A 25427-nucleotide genomic window follows, 5' to 3' on the forward strand; every position below is an offset into this window, starting at 1 on the left:
TGGTCAGTTTTCAAGTCTCACTGAAATTCCCTTTAAGGGCAGAGTTAAAAACCCATGAACATCCCTGTTACAATGGAATGTGAACCAGAAACATCTTTTAAGTTAAATGAGACAGGCTATACATGGTCCGTACTAATAACTATAATCCTAATTAGCTGATAATATTAATGATATTGACAAATTGACTGAAGGAGATGGCACAAGGTACCATCAAAGAACCATCACAGATGATCAATCACAAGATGGAATGTTACCTATAAAACAGTTGCCACGTAAACCCAATTTAACCCAAAAAGGAAAAAACGGTTACTGCACAAATTTAATTAAAAATCTTTAAAGTATAAAACACATTTATAAAATTAAGTCTTAATGTTACTATAAAACACAACAAACATTTTGATCAGATAAAAGCTCATGAGAAGGGAATTCTCAGCAGATAATTAATTGGGAATAAATAGCTAATGATACTATCATATATGGATAACAAAAGGGGGAAAAATATGCACAGAAAGGTAACACCTACATCCCAAAAGATGAGTTAATAGATTAGAAACAGTATAAACGTGAGAGTTTTGAATCAAAAAATCATCATTGCTTCTCCACCTATGGTAAGAACGGCTGACCACATGACAAGAGAATTCTGCTCTTAACTGAGAGTGTTTTGTCCTGTTAAGCAGCAGACGTACTCGGGGAATTTAAGGTAACAGTTTACTTTGAATTTTGATGGATATTCTAAGATATTTTGCTGTAACATTGTCAAGGTTGAACTTTTGGATTCTATTTTAGAAATAAGATTAAGTTTTACATCTCTTAGTAATCTTTGATATTGTAGTACACATATCCACTTAAAAGTGTATTGCATGTTAAATTATTTAATAAATATATAAAAGTTAATAAATCATCTCATGTAACATTCTGTATACAACTACAAGAACCCCCTCTCTGTGTCTCTTTAAGTGGAGAGATATGTATTGAAGAGAGTTTCCCAGACCCTTATAATATCTGGGATATTTATGACCTAGCCATAATTAAAAATAGGCTATCCAAAAGATGGTAATATTCTCTGTTAGTTTTCTTTCTTTGAGGGAAAACTAGTTCAATTCTTTGGACCTAAATAAGTGTATATAAGAGTTTGTATGGTTTGAACTTATTTAAAGGAGATTCATAGGGATGTACTCCTGATTTGGTTTAGTCCCTATATGGGGTTAAAGTCATAAACCACTTCATTAAGTCAAGCAGATTGATGTTGCACAAAGACAGTGAGCAGAGAATGACCACAAAGAAGTATTATGCATTCGTCTACTAACATCACCAATGGTAATTTCTCACCCAATATAATAATTTAGATAGCTTCATTTTCATAAAAAGTGGAAAGAGATTGGTTAAATGATGTAATGTCATTCTTACCTGAAGCTGCAAACTGAGTGTCAAGTCCCAAAGTGACCAGCATGAAGAAAAATAAAATGGACCATAAAGGTGCCCATGGCAACTGTGCAAGAGCCTCTGGGTAGGCAATGAAAACCAAACTTAAACCTAAACAGTGGATACAATTGAAATGGTACAATTAATGGTGCTTAAAAAGAGACATACTGTAAACTGAGGTTATTTACTTAAAATCTGTTAATTTATTTGGAATCCAGATTGTCAATATTTGTCAAAATTTGCTAAATGGATAATTGCATGAACGTTACAATGGTGCCATGATATGTATTTACCATATAAACCACTGAATCTATATTATATATTTACAATTGTTAAAATATTTTTTTTGTACCCAGAACTTAGAATTCTGTGTGTTTTAAAAACTGAGAAAAGGACTTTTTGCTCAGTGGAAGACACCTGCAAATAATTGGAATTCCTACAATGTTTTGAAAGGGAGTTCATAACAAAAGTTGAACTTTATGGGTGCTTTGAAAGGAAGTTGAAGTTGTACGAGGACAGGAAAGCAAGCAATTTCAAGGAAACCACAGGGGTTTGGCCTTCCTCAGAGCAGTTCTCTTGAAGGACAAGAGACACTGTGTCTGGACATGTGATCATTTTCAGGAAGGTTTTTTTTACTTTGCACCCTTTAAAAGCCATTGAGTTGGACAAAGGGAAGACATTGGAAATCTTTGTATTGACCTGCCTGGAGCAAGAGAGGAAGACCCAGAAACGTGTTACCACTCTCTGTAAAGGAGACTTGTATTTCTGGAAAGGAATCCTATATCTCTTGAGAAGAAACCCTGCATCCAGTGTGGTTCCTGCCTTCTCCTGATCTAAGAAATCCTGAAATCTGAAGAATTCTTCTACTGCTGCTGACCCAAGTAGACCTGTTGCTGCACATTTGCTGAAAGATTTGTGTGACGCTTGCTGCAATTAAATTGCTGTGAATGCCTACCCATCAAAGACTGTTTATCAACCTTGCCTGGAGACACTTTGAGTGGCATCTAACTAATCAACTCTTGGGCCTCACTGCACTGAAAACATCCTACCAGAACATGATAAACTTAATTTTTTTTTATTATTCCTTCTATTCCTAAGAAACAGCTAAGTAACCCAAAAAAATCCTATCCCCTGGTTAACTGGTGAATGTATGTGTGTGTGCATGATGGTTAAGGAAATAAGGAGTTTTTCATCTGTGTAGATTTATCTCGGAAGTAGTTAAGATTTATTATTTCTTGTCTAATAAATAGTTAACTTTTTTTTAAAACCTAGTTTGACGTGCTTTATTCTGAGGGACAAATAAAGTGTTTAATTTGGCTATTCTTTGGTATGTTGGAAACTTTATTTTTGATGTGCTATGACCTGTGGAGTAGTGGGACTGAATTAACAATGCATTACTCCCACCTTGGTTGTAACATAATATAAATCATTAACTCTATATTCCATATTTATAATATTTAGAAGGAGAAACACATTGTGAGTTCTGTTTGATGTTTATATGTATGGTAAAAATCTCCAGATCCATTCAATGAGACTGGCAGAGTGTAATGAGGGAGAATGGGGATGGGAGGGAAATATCTGAGCAGAGAATTTACTCATTTGATACATGCTTTAGCACCACCCAGTGCCCAGGATATTTGAATAGCCAGACTGGATATGTAGACTGTGTTTTGATGTAATGTTGCCTGGTCATCATTCTAATCACAGCAACATTTACAGCTATAACTGGTATTGCACAGAATGTTTGCGTGGATCACACTTTTCATATCAAAACTTTATATAAACAAAATGTACCCTTAGTAATTTTCAATTTGAGTACATAATCGAGTGCCAGTAATTAATATTATCAATAACTAAAATTTCCCTCTGATTTAATTATAAATGCGTAGTAGACTCAAAGTTGTTCATATTATAAATCCATGCCAGCGACGGGTGTCTCAACAACTGGAAAAAGCGACTCCGACGAACTCCGTGTCTCCTCTTCTCTGGAAAGCTGACTGAATCTAGTGAAAATCAGGCACTTAAGTGGACAGCAGCGGGCCTTCCATGGGATCAAGGACACCGGAGCTGCAAGTCCTCCCCACGGAGAGTTGCTGGCCAATCAGAGGACGGCAGCTCTTCCACTGAGCAACGTCAGCGCGGAGGCAGTGGCTGCTGCCAGTGGAGTACCTATTCGAGGTCCAGGAGTGGCACTGGTCCCAGGCCACACGTAGGTCAGGGCAAGAGGGGTCACGTGAGGTGGGGAGTGTAGGGAGGGTCGTAAGCAAGGGAAGGGGGGTGGCTCTCAGCGGACCACCCTCCGCACAACCCCCTCCAGCACCCCAGGAATCGGGAAGCAGCCCGCATGGTTTTCATGCTGTTCTTCCTGTGCAGTTGACAGAGCTGCCCACCGCATGACTAATTGCGGTGGTGGGATGAGGCCCTTGATTGGCCATTAATTGCCCAGATAAGGGCCTCAATTGGGAAGACGGTTCACAGGCCTTCCCGCCCAGGACTAAATTTTGGTGGAGGTGGGAAGATGGCGGAAACCCCACTAACCCCCTCCCCCACCCATCCTGCCACCGCCATCCCATATGACTTTATGCTCTCCCTACATCCAAACCCGTGGCGGTGGAGAGCATAAAATTCTCCGCATAAGTCCTGAATTCATTCAACAATTTAATTCATAAAATAAAAAAGTGGGTGCCAGTCTTTCTTTTGGGCCTCCTTATCTCGAGAGACAATGGATACGCGCCTGGAGGTGGTCAGTGGTTTGTGAAGCAGCGCCTGGAGTGGCTATAAAGGCCAATTCTAGAGTGACAGGCTCTTCCACAAGTGCTGCAGAGAAATTTGTTTGTCGGGGCTGTTGCACAGTTGGCGCTCCCCTTGCGTCTCTGTCTTTTTTCCTGCCAACTACTAAGTCTCTTCGACTCGCCACATTTTAGCCCCGTCTTTTTGGCTGCCCACCAGCCTGGCGAACGCTGGCAACTGACTCCCACGACTTGTGATCAATGTCACAGGATTTCATGTCGCGTTTGCAGACGTCTTTAAAGCGGAGACATGGATGGCCGGTGGGTCTGATACCAGTGGCGAGCTCGCTGTACAATGTGTCTTTGGGGATCCTGCCATCTTCCATGCGGCTCACATGGCCAAGCCATCTCAAGCACCGCTGACTCAGTAGTGTGTACAAGCTGGGGATGTTGGCCGCCTCGAGGACTTCTGTGTTGGAGATACGGTCCTGCCACCTGATGCCAAGTATTCTCCGGAGGCAGCAAAGATGGAATGAATTGAGACGTCGCTCTTGGCTGACATACGTTGTCCAGGCCTCGCTGCCATAGAGCAAGGTACTGAGGACACAGGCCTGATACACTCGGACTTTTGTGTTCCATGTCAGTGCGCCATTTTCCCACACTCTCTTGGCCAGTCTGGACATAGCAGTGGAAGTCTTTCCCATGCGCTTGTTGATTTCTGCATCTAGAGACAGGTTACTGGTGATAGTTGAGCCTAGGTAGGTGAACTCTTGAACCACTTCCAGAGCGTGGTCGCCAATATTGATGGATGGAGCATTTCTGACGTCCTGCCCCATGATGTTCGTTTTCTTGAGGCTGATGGTTAGGCCAAATTCATATATATAATATACTTATAATGTAAATAACTGACCCTCTATTGTGTCTTGTAATGTTATTTCTTTGTTACTTCCTGTTCTGTGATTATTTGAAAAGCTCACATTTAACAGCAGAGGTTGAACAAACAAATCTGTCAATCTGCAGATATTCCAGCTCATTATTCAGCTCCAATCCCTGTCCAGTATAAACCAAACACCATTTCATTGTGTGATACTTCACAGGCTGAATATCACTTTTCACCAGAATTACTGCTGTGGATTCAAGTATTCATTATTGTGTCTGTACACTGGAACTTTGTAATTTCATATCTAACAGATGATTGATTTCAGAGAGATGGTTAAGGTTGTGTGACCCTGGTTGATTTATTTTATCAGTTCTGGTTTACCTGATTGTGCAACTTCTGAAACAGGCTTGTCTTGTACATGAGCCATGTGACCAAGGATGGAGAAGATGACAAATCCAGCAAACACACTCGTAGCACAATTAACAACACAGACAATGATGGCATCTGTGTAACAGTTGTTGTGGAATTTGTTGTAGGATGACAGTGTTATTAAACTGCCCCAACCCACTGCAAGAGAATAGAAAATTTGTGTTGCAGCATCTTTCCAGACCTGGTAAATAGAAAGTAGAATTAGTCAGCAGTGGGAGAATTTACACAAACTGGTCTAACAGATAAAACTACATTAACCATGAGATCGATGGGGGTGATGTGGTTAGTTCATGGTGAACTGACTGAATGAAACTCCCTCTGGTCAATAGTATCTCCCTTAAACAGTAGGACAATCATTTTCCCTCTCTGTCTACAACTTACTGCTGAATTCCATCCAGGAGTTTTGATATTTTCTCCCACCAGCCATGATATTTAGTAACACAATTCTTTACTTGCAGCATTTACATTGTTACCCAGTGCCTTGATTCTGTTTTTGAAAGCAGCAACAAAGAAAAGTCTTTCAGCAAAACATGAAGGCTCATTTCTAAATTGTCGCATAATCACACCAAATTAAAAAATCAGATCTCAATATCAAATAAATAACTTGTCATAGCTTTTATTCTCCATTGTAAAGCCACAGTATAATCTATATACATAGAGGTTGATTTTGATTGTGGAAATAGAGGGTAAATGCTTTAATTGGAAATCAAAATCAGAATGCTGTCAGAGTAATGGTGAGGCTAATAGCATCAACATTATATATGCACAAATGTCACAGCAATTTCAGATTCAATTCAGAAATCCAAAAATTGCTCTCAGATAGGCACCACTCCGCTGTTAAATTCACGAAAACCTTATCTCTCAGTTTGCTTCAACATTTACCTATATTGAGCAGTGTGAAATATAATGAGAAGCTTTTAGGTAGTCTGAGGCAACATAAATGAGATGTGTGGAGTTCAGGTGGTTGAAGATCTCAGAACAGGTTTATTACAGCTAACTATTAAATACAGTGCAGAGCTAACTATTTACAGAACTTGCTTCTTGGTGTTACAGTTACAGAATGAGACTGGCATGTAGTCACGTGACTGCATCCTGGTACTCAGCTTACTAGCATACTAAGATCTTAAAGGGACATCACTCTTAAAGGAAATCACACAACATCCCCTTCTTTACAAAGATAAGTATGCTAAAAGCAAAAAGATATAAAATTAGATAACATCAAAATTATTTGCACATACATCGAGATTGTGAGATGTAAAAATATAGAGCCTTAAGAGTCCATAAATCATTTAGGTGGTTTGACAACATTTCCTGATCTGGTTATGGCATAACCTTCTGGGGATGTGGATTTCACCCTTGGCTGTCTTGGGTTTGCAGACATGTTGTCAATGTGTTGGCTGCCTTCCTGATGATCTGCCAGAGCCTGCTCCCTTGAGTCTGCCGTGCACAATTGGAGTACTACACATCTCTCTCAGTTGGCTTCGGTTCCTTCTGAACACTGCACCACTGGATGTTGTAATCTCATAGGACCTAGGTTCAACGCACACTCCAGACACTTCTGCGGGTAACCATGTTCTCATTATGGGGTCTATGACCCTGACCTTTTGTCCTACATGTAGTTGAGGTAGACCCTGTGTGTTGGCCATGCGCCATCTTCATTCTCCCGTTTGTCGAGCAGTGCCTCGTGCATCTCGGAGAATTTGGACAGATGATGGCTTGGCTGAGTCATTCGTACTTGTCTGTCAAACATAATCTCTGACGGTAAACCCGTATCCATATGTGTAGCTCTGAGGTGGAGCATGGCAACATGAAGATCTTGTTTCATTGTACTACACTTTAGAATAAGTGCTTTGACTGTGAGAATCATTCGCTCAGTGAGACCATTAGATCTAGGGTAATGTGGTGAGGATGTCACATGGTTTATGCCCAATTTGGCACACATATCCATGAAAGGTTTGTCTGTATATTGTGGCCCATTGTCTGAAATGATTTCTTCAGATGCACCAAATAGACTGAATATAGCACTTAATGTGTCTGCGATGACTACACTTGTAGCGCCTTTTATCTGCCTGACAATTGGAAATTTGGAGAAATAATCAGTGACTAAGATAAAGTCATCTCCATTAATGGAAAATAGGTCAGTGGAGATTTTGGACCAAGGGACTGATGGAATCTCATGACGGTGTAGATGTTCTTTGTGTTGTTGTAGCTGGTGGCTCTGGTATGCCTCACACATCCTTACTAACCTTTTGATGTCATTATTGCTCGCTGACCAATAAACAGTGTCTCGTGCCAGTCTTCTTGTTCACTCTATGCCCAATGGTCTTGGTGAAGAGCATCTGAGGGTTTTTAAGCACCTCTTTTACCGTAACAAGCCAGCCTTCAATGATGATTCTCCATAGTGTCTTCAGTTGTGTGTCATTTGCTGTTTCTGATTGTAGTTGGTCGCATTTGTTTCCACCATGAACTGCTTACCGACCAGATAGGTGTGGAACCTTGTGATCCCAAGCACCAGAGCAAGTGTTTCACGCCCTAGGTTTGAGTAATTGGACTGTGCTGAGGATAAACATTTGGACGCAAATAGAATTGGTTTGCCATCCTGTAGGATGCACACTGCTAGCCCTTTCTGTGAGCCGTCAACATCCAGGATTGTCTTCTTCCTTGGATCGTAGTACTGCAGGGTACAGGTTTCTGCTGACAATGGTTATTTGAGAGACTCAAACATATACTGATGGTCCTCCTGCTATACAAATGGTATGTCTTTCTTTAGGAGCTTTCTCAGCGATGGTGCTGTGTCAGAAACATTTGGAATGCATGGTGCCATTAAGTTAAAAAATTTGACATCTCTGTAGATCTTCTTTGTCTTGTGGAGTCGGCATATGCCTTACATCTTCCACTTTACCTGGGTAAATACCGCAACTGGAATAAACAGAGCCAAACAAATTGATCTGACTTACATTCACCTGGCACTTCTTGCTGTTAAAAATGAGCCCTTCACGATGAGCTACTGCCAGAGTGAATGGAGATTGTGATCATGTTCTTCTTTGGTTTTGCCCATTACTGCAATATCATCTGCAATGCAAATGCAGCCAGGTACTTTTTCTCTAATTCTGTCCATATGTTGCTGAAACAACTTGACTGCGTACCGACCAATATCCATTTTTGGCATCCAACATGGAGAAGAATTTGGCTCCTGTGAACTTGAGGTTCAACTCCTGTAATGTTGGAATTTTTCGGGAGAGTTTTAGATGTCTCAAATCTAGACACATCCTGATTGCTCCAACCTTCTTCGGTACACATGTGATTGAGCTGCACCAGTCTGTGTGATGATGTAGATGATGGATGATGCCATTGTGTTCCATGTCATCTAACACCTGCTTAAGTTTTCCTTGTATGTGCACACTGGGATGGTCAATTGACAAAATTGCATCCTCCCTGATGTGCAGTACGGCATCGCCTTTGACATTCCCTGTGGCGTTGCACCTGTCGGGGTACATTTGTTGTAGGTCGTGGACTGACTCAATGCGGGTACCCTTAGTTCTTCTGCTATATTGAGTACCTTGGTGACGTCATGGATGGTCATGATGTTGAGGTCCTTACACACTGGTAGTCCTGCCACTGCTGGTCCACTCGTGTCTACTAGGTAGAATATTTTGGTTTCCAAGCTGACTTGCCATATCTGCATTGCATTGTTAGACTGCCATTGCAAGGGATGGGTGACCCATTGTATGAACATAGTTTGTCAGTTGTCAGTTGTATCATTGATTTCCAACGACTCCAATACATATCTTTGAGCATTTGGACTTATCGGATATTTGCACTAAAGCCTGTGTCAATCTTGACCTTGAGTGTATGTTTGCCAGCTTTCTTTAGGCACATGATGTTAATCGAGGCAAAAGCTTCCAGTTGTTTAACTTCGTCCATATGATGCGTCAGGTTCACAATGTGGAACATAGAACATAGAACAGTACAGCACAGTACAGGCCCTTCGGCCCACCATGTTGTGCCGAACCTTTAACCTACTCTAAGATCAAACTAACTACCTACCCTTCATTCTAGCATCATCCATGTACCTATCCAAGAGTCGCTTAAATGTCCCTAATGTATCTGCTTCTAATACCACCGCTGGCAGCGCATTCCACGCACCCACCACTCTCTGTGTAAAGAACCTACCTCTGACATCTCCCCGAAACCTTCCTCCAATCACCTTAAAATTATGTCCCCTGGTGATAGCCCTTTCCACCCTGGGAAAAAGTCTCTGGCTATCCACTCTATCTATGCCTCTCATCATCTTGTACCCCTCTATCAAGTCACCTCTCATCCTTCTTCGCTCCAATGAGAAAAGCCCCAGCTCCCTCAATCTTTCTTCGTAGGAAATGCCCTCCAGTCCAGGCAGCATCCTGGTAAATCTCCTCTGCACCCTCTCTAAAGCTTCCACATCCTTCCTATAATGAGGCGACCAGAACTGAACACAATATTCCAAGTGTGGCCGAACCAGGGCCTTATAGAGCTGCAGCATAACCTCGCGGCTCTTAAACTCAATCCCCCTGTTAATGAAAGCCAACACACCATACGCCTTCTTAACAACCCTATCAACTTGGGTGGCAACTTTGAGCGATCTACGGACATGGACCCCAAGATCCCTCTGTTCCTCAATACTACCAATAATCCTGTCTTTAAGCCTGTATTCTGCATTCAAATTCGACCTTCCAAAATGAATCACTTCACACTTTTCCAGGTTGAACTCCATCTGCTACTTCTCAGCCCAGCTCTGCATCCTGTCAATGTCCCGTTGCAACCTACAACAGCCCTCCACACTATCCACAACTCCAGCAACCTTCGTGTCATCGGCAAACTTGCTAACCCAGCCTTCCACTTCCTCATCCAAGTCATTTATAAAAATCACAAAGAGCAGAGGTCCCAGAACAGATCCTTGTGGAACACCACTGGTCACCGAGCTCCATGCTGAATACTTTCCATCTACTATCACCCTCTGACTTCTATGGGCCAGCCAATTCTGTATCCAGACAGCCAACTTTCCCTGAATCCCATGCCTCCTTACTTTCTGAATGAGCCTACCATGGGGAACCTTATCAAACGCCTTGCTAAAATCCATATACACCACATCCACAGCTCTTCCTTCATCAATGTGTTTTGTCATATCTTCAAAGAATTCAATAAGGCTTGTGAGGCATGACCTGCCCCTTACAAAGCCATGCTGACTGTCTCTAATCAAACCATGCTTTTCCAAATAATCATAAATCCTGTCTCTCAGAATCCTCTCCAATAATTTGCCCACTACCGATGTAAGACTGACTGGTCTATAATTTGCTTGCTTGTCTTCTGACTGAAACTTACTCCTACCTGAGTCTTCTCGCAGGTATGGACCTCGTTTATCAGTTTGTGTTTTTGCGGGTCTCTGGCACTTTCTTTGCTGCTGTTGCCCTGTTGTTTGTTTATGTCTAACTGTGGCTTCTGGCCGCATGTTTGGAGCCAGAATTCTTGCATAGATTGGCCCAATGTCCTTTTGCACCATATGCCTTGCACAGGTCATGAAATGCATGGCAATTTTGCTGTGAGTGAGACCAAACAAACTTACCACACAGTTTCCTTGCTCTTTTCGACCTGGTTATCATGCCAATACTTTTGGCTGCATCTAATGTTTGCAGGTGCTTTTTTCCAGCTACAATGACTTCGTATTTCCTGCCATCTTTCAGAAGTGCGTGAACATTCTTTGTCCCCAAGATGTTCTTCTGAAATACTTCAATAGGTGTTGATACAATCACAGTTCCATTTGTTGGTCTGACAGCTCAGCTTCTGAGAAATCGCATTCAGTTCCCTTACTTCAACATCTACTGATGAACTGGTCTATTGATTCCTGTGGCTGTTTCCTGTAGGACCTCAATTCTAGGCAGTGAATTTGAAAATTCACTTAATCTGAGTTAATCTTCGGGCACTTTCCATAACTTTGCAGGATCTTTATGGTCCTCTTCAGATATGGAAGAGTTATTGATTCTGTGCAATCCCTCATTTCCAATTGCTATCATTATCTTTACTACCTGTTTTTCTGGTTCTACAATTACTTGGTCTGTAAAGCATAATTGCATTCTCTGTTGTAACAGTTTGAACTCAAATAGGATATCCAAGGCTTTCCAGTTCATGTTGGAAACATTGGTATCTATCTTTCTGCTGTTCTTTTACTTTAAACTTGCTGTAAGAATTTGCTTCTGTGCTTCTGTACTGTTTTATCTATAAAGTAAAATTCTCTGTTCTGTAGACTGGTTGGTTTAATTGACAGGAGCAGCTTGTCTGTTTATTGAGCTTCCAGCACTCTGGTCTGTTTGTTAATACAGTTCTGCAATAGGCATTTCAAGTGTTTTTTTTAAACTAGGGTTTGTTTATATAGCCATTCAAGAGGCAACTATTCATGCTTGTGTGGGTTTATGAGTTTCTTTTTAAATTCAGGCTGAGTGGGTGAAATCTCTTCAGCATTCAAGTGATTTAATGGTTTCCCTTTCGTGTTCTAGCTGTGACCTTCATGAATGGAGGATTCCTATGCTTTTTGCTGTCATAATGGCACGAACCTGATCAGCATGGGGAAGCATTTGAAAACAATCGCTCAGCCTGAGATAGAGATTGGATTTTCCCTGATTTTTTTTCTTTTACAGAGCCTTTAAAACAAATTAACTTTGCAAGCACCTTGAAGCTTTATTTCTTTAAAGGGGGTTCCTGTACCAATGACTCACGCACTCACAGTGATGATTTACAGCCCGTCATTCAGCTCTGCCTTCTATATCTGGAAATTGTTTTTTTTACACTGTTTCGGCCAGTGTTTCTTTTAGCTTTCTCTCTTTTAGCTGTAGGTAGTTTTTAAAGCTGTTTTCCTGTGGTCTCCAATCTTGGATTCTGTCTTCTCACCACAGCTGCCACCATGTACTGAGAAGCTTTTGATGTTATCTGATGCAACATAAATGCGATGCGTAGAGTTTAGGCAGTTGAAGATCTCAAAATAGGTTTATACAATTAACTATCATATACAGTGCAGAGCTACCTATTTACAGAACATGCCTCTTGGTGTTACAGTTACAGAGTGAGACTGGCATGTAGAGACATGACTGCATCCATTACGCAGCTCATTAGCATACTAAGATCTTAAAGGGACATTACTCTTAAAGGCAATCATACAACATAAAGTTCCTGTACTTGCACTATAGATACAAACTAAACTGGTCACAGAAATTTGTTTCAATTTATTTCAAATATAAGTCATCTTTTAACGATATGCTAAGTGTTAATTGCTGCCAGTCAATCTCTCTGGCTCTTAAAATTAACTATTACATTTATGGAGTCAGGGTCTAATTATTGTTGGAGATTGAGAAAAAGGTTAAAGTTAATTATTTTTTTAAACATTTTTCCTCTCTTTATTTTTCTTTCCGTACCTGATTTGACATTGAATTCACCCACTCTAACTTACACTTCCTTCTATGTCTCGGTCCTTGTGCTGTGAATTTCCCAATACTACAATCTGATTAGTTAAGGAGTTGCTTTCCATGTTCACTCAGATCCCAGATGCAGATGATGTTGTGCCGTTTCCATCTCCCACTTCCAGCTACTTGCAATACCAAATATCAGGGTAAGAGCAAGTCTAGTGTAGAGTGAACATTGTTCATTGCTCTGCGACAGCCAATTTTGGGACAATATTTACCCCATAGATTAATGAGGCTTTTCACCTGAAAATCGTATGAATGAATCGGTTCCAAGGTTTCAAAAAGAAGTGGGCATCAAGAATAAATTCCATTGCATTCCATTCTTTGTCACCCCATCTCATCCAGTTCTATCCTTTCTCTTCTCTTCCCCTCGCAGCCCTTTCTATCTGTTCCCAACTGTTAACATCAAGATGGTAAAAGCCATAAACTAACTCATTGGAATGAAACACAAGGGCCAGGATTTTATGTGAGTCCAGAAAATCCAACCTCCAGGACTGAAAGCTGGGCCTGAGCCCACGCAAACAGATGGTGAAACCCCGAGTGGTGGCCAATTAAGAATGGTGGCCCATCAGGACCACCGTCTAATTAAGAACAGCAACCCACCTCTCAGAGTTCCGGTCCAATCAGAAGGCTTGACAGCCTTGGCAGTTCCACCGATAGGGGCTGCAGGGAGAAGGAGAGGGTGCCTTCATGTTGAGGTGCTGTCGAAGGGCAGGTAGTTTGTTTTTTACTGTGTCAGTTCCAGCAGGCAGGTCCCGGCGATCAGAGGAGTGAACCCTCCACCGGCAATGTCAGAGCCATGGGAGCAGCCACTGTCACTGGGGGGCCCATGCGTGGGCCATAAAGGAAGGCCTCCCCTAGAAACCCCCCTGGGATCCCGCCTCAGTATACCTGGCGGTCTTGACATGCAGCGGGGGCCGATTCTGACACCAGTAAAATGCCAATGGGTCGGAAAGTGGCCGTTAATGGGCCAATTAATTGAATTAATAAACCACCTGCTTCCAGTCAGCGGGTGGCTGCGCTGCTTCTTGCAATAACCTGTGGTACCTGGAAGATGTCAGGCTTCCCTCCAGACACTTTCCACCGCCATTTTAGAAGCCTTCCCACCTCTAAACCCGTCTCCAGAGAGCTAGTAAAATTCAGCCCAAGGTCTCAGTTAAAAATTGGTAATACCTGAAAATATTTTTCCCTGATTTGAACAAGGACCCAAAAGCAACATTGAGATTTTAAATTGACTATCAGAAACAGACAAAAAAGTGAAACATTAAACAATTCAAATAAAACATACACTTGAAATTCTATAAGTTACATTGTTGTATTTACCTCAGCATCAGCCAGTTTTGAGAAGTCTGACTGGCTTCCAATGTAGAATTCAATTCCTTTATCAGCTCCCTCCAGTGTAACACCTCGGATCAGGATTATGGTCAGAGCCACATAAGGGAATGTCGCAGTGAAATAAACCACCTGACCATGGAGAGAAGCTTGTTAGATTTTCCTGTATTGCTGGTACAACATTTGCAGTATTGAATCCAATTAAATGAAAAACTAATAGTATTGTAAACAACGCAGAAAATGAACCAGAAGATTATTGAATAAGTTGTAACTGCATGGAGGGTATATTTAACTCTGAGCTATATATTGTAACTGAGTTTAAACAGCACAATATTATTCTAATTTATTTACATCCTATATTCAGGATAGTAACACATTTAAACAAAAGAATAAAACAGAGTGTTGAATATATTTATCTCCTCACATTTACTCCTCAGGTTTATTTGTCATTCTCATTGTCCAGATAAATCTCATTTCACTCAAATAAAACTATGACCCTAATCAGCTCAATCACTTATCCAGCCCTGCCCAGCCTTCCAGAGCAATTGGAAATTCACCCAAATTCCTGTATCAGTGACAGAAACCCTCAGAATGAGGGACACATTTCAGGGGTTTGGGGAATTGCTGCTGTTCTTTCACTCAGGAGAAAGATTTTCAGATCGCACTCAGGCCTGCAGTGCTCATGAATTATGGATCTCACACTTTCCAAAGAGTCACCGTTAACATGGCCTGTGAGATAAACCAGCCCACTTCACAGATGATTTATAAATTCTACTTAGATTGTTGCAGAAATCTGCACTTTGTCACTAGTTTTAATTCTATTCTTCACCAATTGTTTTACCTTTCCTGAAGATTTGATTCCTTTAGATAGCGCTGTCCCAACTATCAGCCAGGCCAGAAACAGACAGAGGGCTAAATACCAGACGATCTCCCCAGTCTCATCCATTGAACTGGTACGGCGTAAAACCACTTTACTAAATAAAATGACAACAGAAAACATCTGATATAATAATACAGTTCATCACATTGCACACAGTCACTATTAGCTATAATGCATCACAGTATTAAATAAAATATCCATGGATTTGAATAATATCCAATTTAAATTTTGATTTTTAGAAGTGAATTGTTACCAAGAATTGAGATGATATTTGATATCCTTTATGATTTCTCTCTCCATTCTTTTTTTTAGGGGCGGCACAGTGGTGCAGTGGTTAGCACCGCAGCCTCACAGCTCCAGCGACCCAGGTTCAATTCTGGGTGCTGCCTGTGTGGAGTTTGCAAGTTCTCCCTGTGTCTGCGTGGGTTTCCTCCGGGTGCTCCGGTTTCCTCCCACATGCCAAAGACTTGCAGGTTGATAGGTAAATTGGCCAATCTAAAGTGCCCCTAGTATAGGTAGGTGGTAGGGAAATATAGGGACAGGTGGGGATGTGGTAGGAATATGGAATTAGTGTAGGATTAGTATAAATTGGTGGTTGATGGTCGGCACAGACTCGGTGGGCCGAAGGGCCTGTTTCAGTGCTGTATCTCTAAACTAAACTAAACTTTAAACATAAGGCTTTGTTTAAACAATGAGTGCAGATGAAATTCCCTGAACAGCTGATTTGAAGGACTTCCTGACAGTACTGCACTGACTGCCTTACAATGCTCTGTTAAAACTACCTGCATGAGTCACTGTGTCTCCCACTGAATTCTGCTTCTTCATATTAAGCAAGGCACCTGCTCCCAGACAGTTTCACCCAATTCAGTTCCCAGGCCTATGAGTTAAACACAATACTGTGTTCAATTAAAAACACAGAGAAAGAGATGGCAGTCACAGGTAATTTGAACCATTGAATGTTTAGGAATTCGAGTGGCGAATTTCTTCCTTGAAGAAAAAGAAAATAAAAATGATGTTTCATAAAGGTTTCACTGCATCAATATTGTTGAAGTAAGCCTGCAGTGTTAGAAACCAGGCAACTGTTAACTAATGAAAGGGCCTCTGTTGTGATGTTATTTTGTAATCGGTGTATGACGTTCATAGTATATCTAAATCAAACAGCTTTTCACTCATCAAACAGGACATTCACCCAACTAACCTTCCCAAGAGGAAGCTACTGGTACAGCTGTGCAGGTTATAGGTGCAGCTATCTGTAGTAATTTACTTACTCCCAGTATTGCTCACTTGGACCCTGGTGAGGAATGTAGATTTCTGATCCATTTGGGCAAGTTTCATTGTTTGCATGCAGCCATGTTGTATTAACTATTTCAAAATATCCATCATCCAGAGTGAGATTGCAGAGTGGATCTAGAAAATGTGGAATGTGTTTTAGAATTACATTTCTTTGGGAATGATGCTGTCATTTCTACAGAATCAGCTGATGAACTTAGGGCCCCAAGACTTATGGGTATCACATGATCCTCTGGTAACACATGGTCCTAGACCTCAGTTTATGACATCCTTGTGGATCATGGGTGAAAATATTAACTGCTTCCAATGCCTATCTTTACATTCCATGGGGATTAAATTGCATAGTCCCCCAAAATGAGTGAGGGCATCATGATGCATGATTAGCCTGCGCTTGCTCAGAGCAGTAAGTGGTAATCAGCAGGAGATTTCCTTGCCTATATTTGACCTGATGCTATGAGACTTCATGGGGTCCGGAGTCAATGTTGAGGACTCCCAGGGCCACTCCTTTGTGACTGCCCACTTTGGTGAGACTATCCTATAAGTATACTGATAATATGTGCACAGGGTACAAACCAGAGTCATGAGGATTGTCAACAGCCCTTCTCATCCAGTAGCCTTCCTTTGATCTGCAGCAGTGGCTGAAATACAGATGGCACAGTCGATGGCCACAAAAGGAATGCATCATGATTGCTGCCAGGTTACCGTGCATTAACCTGCATGATGCACTTCCGATGTCACACACCAGTTGCACGTTTAGGGTCAGGAATCCTTTTAGTTTCAGATACGAGGCAGAGTTGATATGAGGTGCACACAAAGCAATGTACATAGTGGACTCCATAGGTAAGCGTGCAATACTGGAAATCCCCATGTTCACTCTGCCTACTTCTCTCTGGCAAGAGAGAATGAAATAAACTTATCTCTCTTTGAATCAAGAGGCTCGGTGAACTTCCTTATGCAACAGTGCACTGCAAACTGCAAGATGTTAATAATAGTTACAGCAGCTTGGAAGGAGCCAGATGCATAAAGGTTCATAGTCACGATCATCTACACAGTGACTATGTCATCCTTGATCTGTTCTGAGGTTGATGTCGTGGCTTCAGCAAGTAACAGAGTTCAGTGATGACCTCCTTAGTGAAGCACTGATGTTTCAAACATTGTTCGTCACTGAAGTTCAGTTTGAAGATTTGTTCCCTGAACACCCCTAGGGGGGGTTGTGGCCTCCTCTAAGAGCCCTTCTACCCCTCCTCCTCCTCCCCATTTCAGCAGCTTGTCCTGCTCTGCGTGGCCTCTGCTCATTCTCTCAGTCATGCTCAATTCCAACAGGAAGGCCTACTCGTGCAACCATGTCTGGGAGCTACTAGTTTGCGCAAAAGCCTTGAATCAACAAAAAGTAATTCAACAGCTGCCGCACCCCTCCCTGAGCACTTTTTGAAACTTGAAGAAACTTCGGAAAACAGCAAAAACATGTAGAATTGCAGCAACAACCAGAAAAATAATCTAGCTACTAATCTGTAATTAGTTGATTGTCCTTCTTAGTAACTTTATGAAGCTCCTTCATGCTGCTTAACCCCGGGTTCAGCTGAGTGAAGCTGAGAGAGGGTTTCAGCTGGAACTACGTAGGAATCTCCCTGTTGTCGGCCACACGGAAGATCATTGCAAGGATCCTCCTCAATCACCTCCTCCCAGTGCTGAAGAGTTCCTTCTGGAGTCACAGTGCAGTTTTCACCCATCGAGAGGGACCACAGACATGATCTTCACTGTGTGGCAAATCCAAGAAAAATGCAGGAATAAGGCCAACTGCTGCACATGGCTTTTATCGATCTCACTGAAGTCTTTGACTGTCACCCATGAAGGCTTATGGAGCAACCTGCTTAAATTTGGCTGCCCTCAGAAGTTTGTCACCATCCTCCGTCCACTCCACAATGACATGCAAGCTGTGATCCTCACCAACTGAACCATCACTGACACTATCTCAGTCAAGACCAGTGACAAGTAAGGCTGTGTCATTGCATCAACCCTATTCTTCATTTTCCTCGCTGAAATGCTGCATCTCACCTCCAGCAAACTACCCACAGGTGTGGAGATAATCTACATAACGGACGGGAAACTGTTCAATCTACACTGCCTGCAATCCAAACCCAAAATCTCTCCAACCTTAGTCATCGAGCTTCAATATGCAGATGACACTTACGTGTGCGCTCACTCTGAAACTGAGCTTCAGATCATTGTTAACTCCTTCTCTGAAGCATATGGGATAGTAGGTCTTTCACTAAACACTCAGAAAGCAAGGTTCTCTTCCAAACAGCTCCTGCAACACAAACCTACCCCCATCAATCAAAATCAATGGCGAGATCCTGGAATATGTGGATCATTTTCTATATCTTGGGAGCCTCCACTCGGCAAAGGCAGATACAGACAATGAGGTGCATCCTCACCTCCAATGTGCCAGTTCTGCTGTCGGCCAACTAAGGAAAAGAGTATCTGAGGAGCAGGATCTCAAACATGAGACGAAGATCATGGGCAGCAGTGATCCCTTTGCTCCTACATGCACCTCAAATCACTGGGGCCGTATTACCAGAAGTGCCTCCGCAAGATCCTACAAATCCAATGGCAAGAAAGGAAGTTCAACAATAGCATCCTCTCCCAAGCCAACCTGTCCAGCATCGAGGTGCTAATCATCCGAAACCAGCTCTGCTGGTTGGGACATGTCATTGGCCTGCCAGACACCAAACTCCTGAAGCGGCTGTTCTACTCAGAACTTGGTTGCGGCAGGAGACTCCCAGGAGGACACTGGAAACGCATCCCTGAAGAAATTAAACATCCCTGTCGACTCGTGGGGGTCCCTGGCTCATGAAAAACTGGGATGGAGAATTCTCATTCGGGAAGGCATGGGACACCTCAAGGGCCTTGGTCGGGTACATGTGGAGGCACGGTCGAGGCATTGGAGGGAGTTCACAAACCTCTAAACTACTCATCTACCTGACCCTTCAAGCACCACCTGTCCTCATGTGGCAGTCTGCAGATCATGCATTCGACTAATCATCCATCTCTGAACCCATCGAACCAGAGTGGAAACAAGTCATTCTTGATCCCGAGGAACTGCCTGAGAAAGAAGATGTCTTGTGCAATGACCATCGTCTACATACTGTCCAGTCTATTTATTCTTCAAATTTAGTTTTGTGCCATTTCCCTTGGTGGATAATTCTTTGTGCTTTTCTTTTTTCTCATTACAGTTATGTCCTATTTTCATTATTTACCAATCCTATTGTACAAAATATTCCCCTAATTTGAATATTCTCTCCAATCATATTCTGCCAGAAACAAATTCCACTCAGTGACATTCCAGCAAGGAAGTTCATCATTCCCCTTCCTACATCATCCAAAAAATGATCCTCTTCACAAAGTTAACACATGAAAAGTCACAAATTAACCGTTGACTTACCTAAACACTTGTTTACAACAATTTCCAGTTTCAATAAACAGCAGAACACGGTACAAACCAGCCTCTTCAAATTCTAGATCCATTGAGGCAATATTCACTCTCCAAAACCCCAGTTCGACAAATGTTGACTTCCATCTCTCCCTCTCTCTTCCCTCCCTACCTATCTTTCACTCCATCTCCTTTCCCTCCTGCCTGCCCCCTTCTGTCTGCTACCAGAACTACTCAGTCTACCTCCTCCCATCACACTTCCTTTCTCATCACCTCCTCAGTTCCTCTCCCTTACCCTCTCTTCTCATCCATTCAGCCACCTCTCCTTCTGCCCCCAGCCTCTCACCTCTCCTTCTGTTGTTCCTCTCTCCACTTTCCACCTTTCTTACCCCTCTTTCCCTCAACAAGTCTCACCCTGTCTTTGCTCTCCCCACTCCTTCTATAGCTTCTCCTTATCGTCAGTCTCTATCTCACTTCATATCTGCCCTATCTCTTCTCTCCTGTCCAACTCCTCTTTATCCTCTGTCTCCATCCTCAATTTTCCTCTCTCATCTGCTCTACTCTCCTCCGCTTCATCCCATTTCGTCCTGAAGCTTTCATCCTCCTCTCTCACTTTCATCCTTCCATCTCATTCCTTATTGTTCTCACTGCCTCATTCTCCACCAGAAAATTAGATTAATTAAATTAATGTACTACATTAAAAATAAGAAAGAAAAGTACAATATGTGTGCCCTTGTGCAACTATTTCCTGCCCTGCCCACCAACTTCACTTACAGGCTCGATCTTGACTAACATGAGCAATGCCACAGAGGGATAACTAAATGATTCAAATTTAAAGACTTTGGGGTAATTTTTACCTTTGCCACCTGGGAAGTGATTTGCTGAAGTGAAGAACCCAAACCCTGCAGACTTACATCATATTATGTAAATTTTGAGTCCTCTGCTAACCTCCATGTACTCTCTTGTCATACTCTCCCCTGCTGGCCATATACTGAATTTAAATCTCTTTCCTTACCCTCACTTTTTCCCTAATCTCATTATTCATCCATGGTTTCTTATTATTGCTTAGTTTGTTCTTTTTCTTTTAGCAGAATTTTTTTTTCCTGAATTCCAATGAAAACATTTTTAAATGTTTCCGATTGCTGTTCTATATCATTTAATGACAATATTGTTGTCCATTATATTATTACCCACAGTCTCTGTCTGTATAATAAGAGCTTTTTCTAAAGTCAAAACATATTTTTCCTCTCTTTCAAACTGTCCCATTACAATTAATATTTTCAAATTTGCTCTGGTCGATTCAGAATTAATCTTTGGTATGTTAGTGATAAGTGTAATGAGTCATGAGTCGAACAGCAAGTCTCTGTGGGAGTTGAGAGGAAAGGGAAAGAGACAAGACTTTGAAATCAAAGAAACAAAAAGGGAGAAAGTTTGTGAGAGGCAGGCAGAGTAAGAAATATACAGAAAATGGGAGACACATTGGGAAAAAAAACTCACATGAAGAGAAAAAGTGAGAAAACAAAACCTGCACAAAGACAGAGAGATACACAGACAAGAGAATCGATGTGAAGCACAAACACAGAGATAGAGATAGAAAGAGACACAAACAATGGACACAAACAAAAAGGAGCATCAGAAAGAATTATAGACTATGTGAACAGCTGAGAGGCAAAGACAAGAGAGACTCTTTTGTTTCTCTCATGAGCAACACTATGGAAGATCAATTATTTTCTTTCATAGTTTTTCACCATTCAATTTTATTTCCTTAATGATTATCCTGCAATCCCAGTGACTCAGTAACATAATTCCTGTTGCTGATTTCTAACCAAGCATTTCTGCTGTATGATCAAAATGAATATGGTCACTGAAACTATTGTTAACTTTTCTCTCTCATTCAGACTGACAGAATGAAATGTGAATCATCAGTGTTTATACTTTACCCAATAGAAATTAACACATTACCTTTGGGAATCCTGCTGCAGGTTTCATCTGCACCCCACCAGCTGAAGCAGTCTGCCCACGGCAGGGGGGATTGGAAGGAAGCGAACAAGTAGTATAGACTGTAGCCGATGATGCAGGAGTAGGAAATGTTGGAAATTGTAATCACAAGGACCATGGTGATCCCCACACCTTAAAATAGAACAATGAACAGGAGATTAGATTGGGAACTAATTATTTGAAATGAGCTCTTTGATATGGAAGTGGCTGGTCAGATAAACCAATTGTGTTTGGCTGCAATCGGGCACCATGGAGACCAGTGAGACTGTACTGGCTGATCACACCTGTAGGAAATGTCACTGCCTTGACTCACTCTGGCTCAGGGTCATTGAGTTGGAGCATGAGTTAGAGACATTCTGACTCATAATGGAGTGGGTGAAATATCTGTACATAATTACATTTGTTATTGGGTTTGAGCGCAAGAAGCAAGAGTCACAACCAAAGTTTTAAATTTAAGTAAGAGCTTTGAATGAATGCAAATTAAATTGACGACAATAAACTGGGCTGAGCATTTTATGGGTAAGTTCACAGTCAAACAGTGGGACGTTTTGAAGGAAGATTTTGGTGGAACACAAAACCAGAACATCCGCCAAAAAACAAGAATTCCACTTGTGCAGGGAAACAAACATGGTCAACAAATGAGGGAAGAGGCTGTATCAAGCTAAAAGAAAAGATTTATCCAAATGTAAGGATAAGTGAAAATCCAGCAGACTGGGAGAGCTTTAAAAAACAACAAAGGGAGACAAGGAAAGTATTTAGAGGTGCAAAAAAATGAAATAAAATTTGCAAGTGATATGAAAGCAAACTGAAAGTTTATATAAATATTTTTGAGACAAAGGGAGTAATAAGGGAGAAAGTGGGCCCATTAAAGATAGATGCAGGTGAGTATATAATGGATACAAAAATTGGCAGAGTGATAAATGAATATTTTGTATCCATTTTTAGAGTAGAGAAAGTGGACAAAATACCAACGAGATGAGAGAGCCTAAAATAACTTGTGTAACTTATTGAACTTAATGTGTCATAAAAATTTTTAAAAAGGCAATGGAAAACAAGTGGGACTGAAGACAGATAAATCTCCTGGACCAGGTGGCTTTCAATCTAGATTATTAAAGGAAACAGGTGGGGAAATTGCAAATGTGTTTGTCATAACTTTGCAAAGCTCGCTAAATTCAGGAGTTGTGTCTTTGAATTGCAAATGTACTCCCAATATTTAACAAAAGAGGGAAGGAGAAAACTGGGCACAAAATTCCCTTGGTAGGGCCACTGGCAGAGATACACAGAGGTCCAGTGCCATTTACTGGGGTCTGGATTCCTGCCCGGCCTATGTGCTGTTCTATGAGGAGCCAGGCACACCCTGGGCATCCCCTTCATGCTCTGGAAGGCCTTGAAGTGACAGTATTGTGATGTTGCTCAGCCCACCTGACTGATGTGAGGCCCGGATTCCAATCTGGACCATGCAGGTCATGCCAATGTCTTTATCGATCACTCTGAAAACAACCAGGCTTCTGCTGCTGGATGGGCTTCTGCCAGGCACCCACATTGTAGATAAGATGATTAAGAACTTTCTATTCTGTAACATGTCTGGAATTACTCTGGTGTGATTTTGGAGGTTTTTTATTGAGTTCATTGATTTGTCAGGGAGTGTTGCTGCATCCTGTCAGGAGGTCAGAGGAGTCGATGACCTGTCCACACAAACATTGTGACAGGTGTGGAAGCAGCAGTGGCAGTGCCTCTCGGTCTGCAGGATGACAGGGAGATTGAGCAGAGAATGCAGAGAGGGAAAGCTCTGCAGCCTGCCCTCTGCCAAGTTGGAGTCCATGCTCCATGTTCCTTGACAGTGATAGGAGCCTGTCTAGCAGTCCAGCCAATGCATCCAGCATCTCCATGTGCATGTCCATCAGCGCACTCCAGTATCCCACTCCATCGAGATCCTCATCTGAGTCCTCTACAGAAGGACTCGTCTGTGACCTCACCCTCCAGTGAGCTGGTAAACAAACCATCCCTTACCCCTGGCCTGGATGCAGCCTAATCGTGCCCGGTGACTCACCACATGCTGATTCCACCTCTATACCAGCCTCTAAGGTACATGCAGTGCCAATATCTGAGCAGGTATCAGATAAGAGATGGTGCCTCTTCATCAGTGCTGTGTTGTTACTCTCTCTCTTCCTCCTTGGGCTGTTGTGACTGAGCCAAGGCCAGTTCTTCGGTGTCTGAAAGCAGGAAATCAGAAGGAGAAGGTTGTTGTGAGGGAAGGGGGACGGTGAGAAGCAAGAGGTTCATAGTCACACCATCCGCAGCTTGCACATCACGCCAGACAGTAGGATGAGGGTGAGAAGGGTCATAAGGCAGGAACATGCCATCATCCTCAATGTTGTCAGTGATTCCTGATGGCACCAGCACTGTCACAGCTGGCCCCATGATGCTGAGTGCCGTCTCCTCCGTAGGGCTCAGGAGATGCAGGCATCCCTGCCCCTGGCGGTTCTGTTCTGCTCCCTTTTATTGTGTGCCACCTTGGCCTGCAAGTGAGTAGAATGTCAGTGATTCTGTTGCACAGTGTTTGGGTGATGTGACTGCCACAGCTGAAGGTATGTGTTGGCAGTGAGAGATGGGTGTGAGGCTGGCAGCATTGGTAGGTATGTGACGGTGAGACGGAACATGTGGATGTTGGGCGTGAGTATTGAGTGTTCGGGAGTGCTGCTGAGTGAGTGATGGGGATGTGGTGCATTGAGCAGCATGGGAGGTGCACAGAATTACAGACTCACAGAATTATTACGACACAGTAGTAGGCCATTCTGCACTGATTCTCCGGGTGAACAATTCACTGAGTGCCATTTTCCCGCCTTCTCCCCATAACCCTGCACATTTTTTCTTTTGAGATAACTATCTAATTCCCTTTTGAAAACCTCAATTGAATCTGCCTTCACCAACTCTCAGGCAGTGCACCCAGACCCTAACTACTCGCTGTGTGTAAAAGATTTTCCTTATGTCGTTTTTTCTTCTTTTGCCAATCACTTTAAATCTGTGCCCTCTCATTCTTGCTCCTTTCCCGAGTGGGAGCAGATTTTCCCTATAATTTTGAATATCTTTATCAAATCTCCTCCCGGCCTTCTTTTCTCCAAGGAAAACAGTCCCAACTTTTCCAACCTATCTTCGCAAATGAAGTTCCTCATTCCTGGAACTATTCTCGTGAATATTTTCTCATTCTCTCAAATGCCTTCACATCTTTCCTTAAATGCGATGCCCAGAACTGGACACAATACTCCAGTTGAGGCCAGATCAGTGTTTTATACAAGTATGATATAAACTCCTTGCTCTTTTAATCTATGCTCCTATTAATAAAACCTAGGATACTGTATGCTTTATTAACTGCTCTTTCAACCTGTCTTGCCACCTTCAATGACTTATGCACTTATACACCCAGGGTGCTCCTGCACCCCTTTAGAATTGTACCCTTTATTTTGTATTGTCTCTCCATGTTCTTCCTACCAAAATGATTCACTTCACACTTCTCTGCATTGAACTTCATCTGCCACTTGTCCGCCTATTC

At 42.2% G+C, this 25427-nt stretch overlaps 1 protein-coding gene across 2 annotated transcripts in view; it reads right to left on the bottom strand.

Annotated features, from left to right (window-relative positions):
• LOC137377791 (sodium- and chloride-dependent neutral and basic amino acid transporter B(0+)-like) overlaps positions 1-25427 on the bottom strand; it is a 97385-nt gene that overhangs the window by 48329 nt on the left and 23629 nt on the right. For both annotated transcript variants that reach the window (XM_068047848.1, XM_068047849.1), the window contains exons 4-9: positions 21842-22009; positions 16428-16566; positions 15121-15253; positions 14271-14411; positions 5413-5641; positions 1408-1533 (exon numbers count right to left, since the gene is read on the bottom strand). In XM_068047848.1, coding sequence (XP_067903949.1) covers positions 1408-1533; positions 5413-5641; positions 14271-14411; positions 15121-15253; positions 16428-16566; positions 21842-22009 — 936 coding nt within the window. The remainder of the gene's footprint in view (positions 1-1407; positions 1534-5412; positions 5642-14270; positions 14412-15120; positions 15254-16427; positions 16567-21841; positions 22010-25427) is intronic.

Source organism: Heterodontus francisci, chromosome 15 (genome assembly GCF_036365525.1).
Source record: "Heterodontus francisci isolate sHetFra1 chromosome 15, sHetFra1.hap1, whole genome shotgun sequence".
Classification (NCBI taxonomy): Eukaryota; Metazoa; Chordata; class Chondrichthyes; order Heterodontiformes; family Heterodontidae; genus Heterodontus; species Heterodontus francisci.